This window comes from Diadema antillarum, unplaced genomic scaffold (genome assembly GCF_040938485.1).
Source record: "Diadema antillarum isolate AM-2024a unplaced genomic scaffold, OU_Dant_1.0 scf00000093, whole genome shotgun sequence".
NCBI lineage: Eukaryota > Metazoa > Echinodermata > Echinoidea > Diadematoida > Diadematidae > Diadema > Diadema antillarum.
In genome coordinates this window covers 982,347-992,227 of record NW_027270982.1, presented here as the reverse complement: position 1 = coordinate 992,227, position 9,881 = coordinate 982,347, and the positions used below count along the sequence as shown (strand labels likewise).

The window sequence follows — 9,881 nt, the reverse complement described above, 5'->3', positions numbered from 1 at the left end:
CACTGTCTCCTGTACCTCTCTGTCAAGCTTTAAGAGAGAGGTACTCAAGATCCAGCTCCGTTAAGACACGGATGCCTGTTTTTTAGCCGCACATAGTTCCATGTAGATTTTTCTTAATCCAGACACTGTACATATGCCTGCACAGCACAACAGTACGAAAATGCACCCGACGGTGGCCTGTACTTATAGAGAAGAAGAAGAAGAAGAAATCAGTAGAATCAATTACGTTGTCATATCTCACATAGCGAGTTCATTCTGCTTTGTTTACTCTCTGGTGAAGATACCAGTATTATTGTTCGCACTCATTCTCAAATAATTTCTTATCGTATTATCATCATTTCTATTACAAAAGAGTCGTCGGGGTTAAAACTGCGTGCATCAGTTAGCCATGAGAGATACTGGCCAATGTTTCTTACAGGCACTCAACATTACTCACGCGAGCGAAGTTTCACTATATTTAGGTTCCATCACTTTTCAAAATGATATAATGTGAGCCATAAGCCTCTTCCATTAGTATGAATCTGTCTACCATTGATCAGCACTAGATTAATTCTACCATGGCTGAACACCGTCCTTCCAATCTAACCTTAGGGTTGTTTTTTTAAATTGAATGTTATTTTGGTCTGAATGTAAATTCGGAATAGAGAGCAATAATGTTGTTTGCACCCATGAAAACTAACGCAGGAGGTGTCTGAGTCAAAACAGGCCTATAAAGGTAAATTTTATTGTAACACAAGTTTCACATTGACATGTACATACAAATTACTTATTTGAAATCCTTTGAAACTTTAAGTTTTTACGGCTTTATCATATTTTTTCCGATTTTGATGAAATCTTTTAACATTCCTTTTGGTGAAAGCAAGAGATTATTAAGCAGAGGGATGAAGATATGAGGTAAGAGTTTTCTTCAATTTTTCTGCCTTCTGTACAAATGACATTTGTAAAATTGCAACGGCTAATTTAAGTCTTTAATGAGCATGTCAAAAAAGAGAGATAACTAACCAGCGGGAATCGAACCTTTCATCTACTGTTTTCCGACCAGCAACACTGCCACCAGGCTATCCTTGGTTGCCAGCCATGCCGGCAGTGACACAATGATGACAATGATCTTAGAACAAATACTCAAGCTCCAAAATTCCGACATTGTTATGTTAGGTAATCGAAGGGAGTGGAAGGTATTGTAATTAAAGTAAGGGATTATTAAGCAGAGGCTGGGGTGAAGATATGAGGGATGAGTCTTCTTCAATTCTTCTGAATTTCTAGAGTGGGTATTTGCTCCAAGTTCATCGTGGCCGGCAACCATGAATGGCCTGGTGGTAGTGTCGCTGCCCGGAAGACAGTTGGTATGACGGGTTCGCTTAACGCTGCATGGTTCCTTTTTTCCAACATGATTGTTCCTAAAAATGTAGATCAGCAGGTGTGATTTTACAAATTTCATTTGTACAAAGGGCACTGAAGACTGAAGAAAACTCACACCTCAAATTCTTGTTGGTGTTACTCGATTGATTGGAGTCAGGTGAAACATGGTTTATTATGCTCATGATACACCTCTCTGTACAGGATGACACCAGGTCTCCCCTTCTCTCACGCGATGCCTCGCCTACGGACACCGCCTACCTCATGTCCATCCGCATCGCCGACGCGATGTCGCCTCCGATGTCGCCCACCCGGACGTCGTCGTCGACGACGAGAACGACGACCGCAGACCCTTTCAATTCGAAGACGCCGCCCTCGTCGCCTCGCAAGCTGTCTCCCCTGGCGTACCTGAGGAGAGTGAGGAACCTTCGCGGCTGGATGGTGTGCTTGGCAGGGTTCATCATCGACATTCCGTTCTTCGGAATCGTCATGAGTTTCGGAGAGCTCATGCCCTACATTCTCGAGACCTACCACCAGGATAAGACGGCGTCAGTCAGTAAGCACCTTTCACAGTTCTTTCCAGTCAAACCTCAACCACTTGCCGTCCTATTGCAGGTGCCGCCGGATATTGTGCTAAGGTTAAAACCTTTTCATTAGAACTTATGATATTTAGAATTTTAATATTATAATATTCATGAAACAGTGATGCCTCTATTCTTTAAGTGCATATAAGATAAAGTTTCTCGTTTATCAAATAGACACACAAAAGTCATCACTACATTTCCTTTTTCACACAAAAATTAAACATGAAAATAAGCTTCTTTCAAACCTTTTGTCGATGATGTCTTGCAATTATCTGACATGACATAGGAGACGTAATAAAACGAATGGGTTCTATTTAATCAGTTTACCAAATATAAAGCATGATGTTTTATGGAACAAGTAAGAAAGGCTAATTCGTTGATCATGAAGTATGCGGAAGTACTTCTTTTCATTTCATTTTTTTTTACATAAATTACCCTTTTTTCATCTTCATTTGATGTGTACATCACTTACAGTAGGGGTGCTGTGGCATATTGGATAAGACTCTTGACGTTCAAATCCGAAGTCCCGAGTTCGAATCCCGTCAAGTGCCTATGTCCAGGGACAATATATCTTTCAACTCACCATATCACTCTCGACCCAGGTTTACAATTGGGTAGGCCTACCTTTGACAACACTAGAGGGTAATGATAATGGCAGCTACAGGGTCCTCACGTAGTGTATAGGGGCAGCACTATTAAAGAAGCTTTAAATATAGTGGATGAAGAAGACCGTAGTATTATTGCAGTCGTCATGAATAGCTTGATTATTGTTCTAAAGACCCATGGCATCCCCTCTATCTCCCTAGGTTGGGTGGGCTCGCTGGCATTTGGCCTTGCCTATGTGTGCAACCCGATCTCCACTCGCCTCTACATGCGCTTCGGCTGTCGGCCCTGTGCGCTGTTCGCGGTGGGACTCGGCTCCTTCAGCCTGCTCGTCAGCTCCTTCGTACGCGACTTCTGGTGGATGATACTCACGTACAGCATCATGTTCGGTTTCTCCTGTAACCTCACCTATAACACGCCCCTCATCCTGACAGGGGCGTGGTTTCCGGACCGCCACCACGTGCTCGCCACTTGCTTCCTGGTTGCTGGGATACCATTTGGTACGGCAGCGAAATACAATCCTATGTTGATTTTATATTCGTTCCATTTTTTTTTTTTTTTTTTTTTTTGGGGGGGGGGGGGGTTGTTTGTGTGTATGAGTCTGTGTTCTCTTTATCTAGGGGTGGGAGAAGTGTTTCTTATCTTATTTTGTCACTAAAAATAAGTGACCTGATATAAGTAGTATAAAAATATAGCAGTTTGTACGAATGGGTATTTTTCTTTTATGTACTGCGAAAACAAATCTGTACAGCTTCATATATTTTGAACTCATTTCGATTATTTTGCATCCTAAGAGCGTCACATTTTCCTGCCGACACGTGGATAATCAATGTGAAACGTTTGATCAATTATCCTCTAGTATAGTTAGGAAAATGAAATTGTCTTTAAATTTTTATTCATTTAACCTTCCACAGCATTTCTTTCCCACACTGAAACATTATCTTCTACTTTTTCTGTTCATCTCCTCGTACATGAAAGGTTCCCTTACGATGAACCCCGTCGTCGAATCTTTGGTAGGCGCCGTCGGTCTGCGAAACACATTGCGCGTCTTGTCTGCCCTTACCGTGGTGATAGGACTCCCGTGCTGCGCGGTGTTCAAGCAACCGGTATACGACGACGAGTACGACGACGACGACGGCATCGACGATCTCATTATGGAGGACTGCGAAGAGAATGTCGATACGGTCATCGTACGACGTAATGAAGAAGGCAAGGAAGAAGCGGAGGTCGATGACACAGTGTCGGAGAGCGGCTGGTTGGCAGACATGATCCGCAGAGAAAAAGACCCTCCGAGGAAATGTTGTATTTCCTGCCAAACGGAGCTGTGGCTTGATCCAATCTTCCTCATATTCATGGTCGCACAACTCATCAAAGGGGTTGGATACGTCTTTCCCTTCATTCACCTTGTGAGTATATCAAAACAAGACTGTAGACTACAAAGTGTGTGGATATCTTTTTTTGTGTCCTCCCCCCCAAAAAAAACAACAAAACAATAACAAACAAACAAACAAACAAACAAACAACGAAGTCATTAATAGAAACAATGTGGTGACAACTTCCCCAAAATGTGACAAATTTGAATAATAAAGCTAAATGAAAAGTCAATCCATGTCACACTTCCCGTTTAGAAATCTAGCAAGAAAATTGATTAAAAGCTCAGAAGTCCTGCAACTGTAATCACGGTAAAGTTGTACAAAGTTCATGAAAATGAACTTTAGTCACACTTTCACATAAAAAGCAACTGAGCCAAACGCCATCACATAACAACCCTCCACTTTCGAAGATGATTTTGAATAAACTCTTATCTTTCAATATTGATAAGAAGACAACAAGCAAGCCCATCAATTATGAGGAAATTGTGAAAGGTCACTCGGTTGAAACCTAGGGGAAGCCTAGGTGAAACACCGATGAAATTTTGGGCAATTTTTACCCGAGAAGCGTCCTGGGTGAACACCGATAGTTCAACGAGAGATCACCCGGTGGTTCACCGAGAGCGCCCAGTGTGAAAGGTTGTCTCGGTGAAACACCGGGGAAAATATGCAGATTATGTCAAAGGTCATGTTTTGTTTCTGGTCATGCACACGTTTTCAGCTAGCTAGCGCGCACTCGACCTTCCAAATCCACACGTACAGGGTACTAGTAATTCGTGTTTGTAAACATACACACGACATTACATAGTATAGTACTAGTATGTCGTTTCGTGTGCAATGTGGCGTTCACAGTGCGACGGCATTGTTTTGCATCGTGCTGGGCATTGTATTGTTTACTAGTAATTAGCACGCCGTGTACTGTATACAAAGCTGATATAGGTTTACAGTGTACATATGTACTTGATCGATTTGATGCTTCCTCCTTCTTCGTCTCCCTCTAGTGTCTAGCTCTTAACTCTTCCAGTAAAGTCTGATACAGTGCGCCTCTTGCTTGATTTTTTCGTATTTTGTGCTTTTCTCGTCAAGTGCTGGGTTTACAGTGTACAGGAGAAATCCGTTGACGTTTTGTGCTGTTGAAATTTGAAGGAATTTTGCAAATGGCTGGAATGACTTCAATTACGTAGCGATCGAGGCAGCAGTGAACGAAGAACTGAGCGGGACGTCGGCTGACGCTAGCCGCGTACGAGTCCCTCCTCCGAAAACTTGCCGAACATGGGATCGAAAAAACCCAAATCGCAGATGCAAAACAAACTCAAGTACATAAGATCACCCACGTTGCGAGCAGAAAACCCGTCTAGGGGAAAGTTTCACCGAGAGCAGTGTGAAACGACGGCACTCAAACTTTCACCGAGAGGTTCCCCGGTGAATTCACCGGGGAACCTCTCGGTGGTTCACTGAGACGGGCAGCGGGAAAGGGGTATAAGTCTTGGAATATCATTTTTTCACTATAAACAAGAATTTTATTTTCCTTTGTTTTCTGATAAAACAAAGGATGGTACTGCAATTTTCCGATTTAAAGGGATTGTATATTTTTGCTTCAGATGAAGCTTCAACTTTTCGCACTTTTCGTGAGAGAATGAAAAAGCCTCAATATGAAATATATTGAAGTCCATACCCTTATACTGAAGAATTCTAATTAATTTGATTAAAATTGGTTTTGAAATTGCTGATATATCCAAAAATATATAGGTCCTAAAAATGGTAGGACTCCCACCTTTTATTTGGACCACTTTGCTTTACTTTTTTTTTTTGGGGGGGGGGGGATATTTCAGTCATTTCAAAACCGATATCTATTATAAACTTGTAGTTATTCTTCAAATTGTATGTTCTTAAATATCATCTAAAGGTGGTTTCTACTCATCTCACAAAAGATTAAGATCTGAATTCCCATGTCAACCAAAACTATACCATCCCTTTAATATCTTCCAGTTCGGCAAAACTCATGCAATACTAATAAATTGGTGTGTTAATATTTTGTAAGTTTACAAAAATGATTGATTTTCAATTATCTTGAGACAAAATATCAATTCCCGAACTTCACGTGAACTACTGGTTAGCGATTTTGTTTAGTAGTCACTTTGTCAAACCTTTGCACAGTTTTAGTTCTATCAGCTAAATAGTAATGTGTACCAACACGAACTCCTATCCGCTATGATTGCTGTGACAAGTTCATAAGATGTCATACATAACATAAGAATGGTAATCTTTATATCTCCGAATCACATGCAAACTGAAGCAAACATACAAGTGAATCCACATTTAGAAATCTTTTTTTTTTCGTACAATGTCAGTATCACTACATTGTATAAAATTACGTTGCTCTTATTTATAGGCTTTAAACATCTGTTTTAATTTGATGTTAATAATTGAATCACAACAATAATTGTTTGTTTCTTCTTGTCGCCGTACTTCTAAAACTCATAGATCTTGGTGTTTCGATGTTAGATGCTATTTTTCTGGAGGCGCACACAGTTGTCAATTATTGTACCATTGTATCACATGTATTTTTCTTTTCTTTTCTTTTCTTTTCTTTTCTTTTCTTTCTTCTTCTTTTGTTACTGTTAACGCTGATTTTGTTAATGTTATTGTGTTTTGTAGTCTATTTGTATGAGTAGCAAAAGTGCGCTTAGAAACGTCAGTATGAAGCGCCATATAAATGCAATTATTATTATTATTACTATTAGATACTAGTTTCAGAATTAAAAAAAAATGTTTTGTCTCAATTCTCTGTGAAGATTGACATGATGGCATATTTGAAAGTTTCTCGCTCAAGTTCATGTCAATTTACCTGAGGGCGTTATCCCTAATGTTATCATTAATCATATTATTGAAGGGTTATCATCTACTCAATGGCAATTATGACTGATTCATTCCTGTCCCTTGCAGGTTAACTACATGCTGTCTATTGGAATAGAACCAGCTACGGCGTCACTGGTCATGACGATTAAAGGGGCGTCTGACATGGTGGGACGGATGGCAGCCGGGGTGTTCGGCGAGCGGCTGCCCTTCCCACTGGTCCACGTCTTTGTGATATGTTGTGGTATCATGGGCGTGGTCACCTACATTGTCACCTTTGCCAGGGGAACTGCACTCCTGGTTTTCTATGCAGTGTGTGAGTACCGTAGACACTTATTTTATCATGTAGCGTAAAAGACACACCTCAACGGTTTCGTGCGTTCATTGACGCCACATTTTGAGACTAGCTCATCAATGATTTTAACCACACGTTGATTTTTTTTAATTGTCATAACAAATAATGTATAAAAATCTCACATAAGAGATAGGTAGAAATCATGAATGTGATTTATATCACAGGACACCCCTATAAACAAACGTCATATATTTAAGACAATGACATTATAGCATAAAAGAGTTATTAATAACAGTGACTTGAAATGGTAATTCGTAAATCCCCAATCCAGCACAGACGGGTTCCCTCAATCACCACACTTCCACTTGTGACAAGACCATCGAAGAAATGGGTTAGAGATTTGATAACGACACTTTTGAATGGGTCTTTTTCGAATATAATGATTATAATTAAGGCGTAATTTCGTTTGTACACAACCAAAGAAAACTGTACCTTGCGTGAGTTTGCGCCTACTGTCTGTAGGCTTCATCAGACTGGCGTTGACTCGCCGTAGATGGGGTATAGGCAGTTTACAGACCGAGAGAATGGGAATACACGCTGAAGATAATTAATTTTGTATTGCCTATCGTCACGATTCATCATGTGTTTCCGCCCTGTTGTAAGTGATAGCCTCTCTTATCCAACGTGTGAATTTATTGCTGTCTTTGGACACAATCTTGCTCTTTTCCAGTCAATGATGTGGTTTTCCTGAGCCACGCGATCACTTATGGCTGACTTTTTAGGAGTGAGAGGTGCCTCCTTCTTTTAGGCCCTTGTGAAAATATGTCTTCCCAGTGACCCTGCCTCTTTTTGATGTTCTGACTTCCTGACTCCAAATTTTCTGCCCCTCCCCAAATGTAAACTTTGTCACAATCCTCACCAGGTACTAGTATTTGGTACACCACTCCTGTCGAGTCCTCAGGTGATCTTTTGTCCTTGGGGTGAACCAACAGTCCTTATAGTTTTGTGAGGGGCGCATGGTGGTAGCAATATTGTATTAGGTGAAGATCCTTTTATTTGGAGTGCTTTTTAGATAAGGGATCGTGACAATGAATTTCATCTTGGTGTTCTGGATTGACATGGGTTTGTCCTTGGGCATTTGGGTCATCTGTTGTTTCACCTGTCTAAACGACCAGTCAAGGTATCCACATAATCTGAGTGAGGACTTAATTATTTAATTATGTTCTTCTTCAATCTGTACATCCTCTGAGTTTGTGGTGATACTATGGGCCCTATCCATAAGTGGGTTAGGGTTAGGGTCTCTCGGACTGTAAGACTGCCTACACCCCATCTACGGCGAGTCAACGCCAGTCTGATGAAGCTTGTCATAGACAGTAGGCGAAGGCTCACGCGAGGTAAATAGTTTTCTTTGGTTGTGTACAAACGAAATGTCACCTTAATTAGAGAATTACCAATCAGATGAACCTCTTCCAAGATATAAAGATTATAATTCAAGAATATAACATAGTAGCGCATTTTCGTAATCAGTTCTGACAACGTCCACTCCAAAAACTTTTGATTTATACTAACATGTCATTGACCTATACACTCTTGCCTTACCAAGGTATTGGATTTTTCAACGGCATTTACAACGCGCTGATATTTCCATTGAATACGTCCCTCATCAGGAAAGACCTGCGTAGAACGTCCTGGTCGTACTGTCAGGTGCCACCCGGGATAGCAATCATCGTAGGACCGACTCTAGCTGGTAGGACGGCCTCCTTGCAAAGTATCAATACTTTCCAGTTCATTACAGCAGTATTTTAGTATAATGCGATCTGGCTTGGAAATTGGTGGGGAAGGGAACGTCAATAAGAATGTTCCTAAGGATTTAGATTAAGGGAATATAAACCAACAAGAAACTTTGGACATCAAGGCTGGGATATCATGTATACACGTATAGGTCTATTCGGGGTATCAGAAGTCATCGTGTTTTGTTGTTGTTTTTGTCGTCTTTGCGTGAGTATATGGAGGGGTGGGGAGACTCTGAATCATTTAAATCATAGTATTCAAACCTCGCAAGAAAACTCTGTTAAACCTAATGTAGAGTGCGTGACTGTGAAGAGTCTTGTGAAGTCGATTCATTAACATTGGTACTTAATTAGATCATAGTTCTATCGCTTGATGTTATATATTGCTGACGAAAATGTCCTCCAAAGCTAGAAACAACAAAATATTGAGGGGACGTGATTGTATTTATGTGTTCGCTTTTATACAATTGCCTTGATTTTTCCATGCTCTTTCAACACCCCCCTTTCCTTATTCCGTCGTAAGTCGCCGAATATCATCAAGCAATAACTACATTGAGTTTATTTTTTCCCTTCCTGCTATAGGTGCAATATACGACGCTACCCTTTCGTACAACGACGACTTCTACGTCAACACTTACGTCTTTCTGCTGGCCATGGTGATCTTCACCACCATTCCCATAATCCATCTCAAGCGGAAAATACAGGAAAAACGCTCGCGAGAGGGCGCCCCGCACGGACTTGGCGGCGGAAGAAACATTATCGAGATGACGAAGCTTTTCATGCGGGGAGGGATGGACTCGGATAGTTACGGGACGGCCGGGAAAAACGGAGGGGAGGAACGTTCGGATCGATGACCAGTGAAAACACGAATATTTACAAACACAATCTCACACCTTGGGGATGACAGAGAGTATAGTTATTAGACATAACTTATTTTGTGATGGAATTTTGTGGCGATGTTTAGGTCGTCAACTTGAATTGTTATAAGCATTGTTTGTGAGAGGCACCGGTAGATACACTATGATGT

General features: G+C 40.9%; 1 protein-coding gene across 1 annotated transcript; it reads left to right on the top strand.

The window, feature by feature from the left end:
* Positions 1 to 1,301: 1,301 nt before the first annotated feature.
* Positions 1,302 to 9,708, top strand: LOC139718352 (monocarboxylate transporter 13-like). Its single transcript, XM_071629828.1, has 7 exons — positions 1,302 to 1,343; positions 1,561 to 1,912; positions 2,747 to 3,043; positions 3,522 to 3,949; positions 6,860 to 7,085; positions 8,668 to 8,811; positions 9,437 to 9,708. Exons 1-7 carry the CDS (start codon positions 1,302 to 1,304, stop codon positions 9,706 to 9,708), a joined length of 1,761 nt encoding a protein of 586 aa, XP_071485929.1.
* Positions 9,709 to 9,881: the final 173 nt, after the last annotated feature.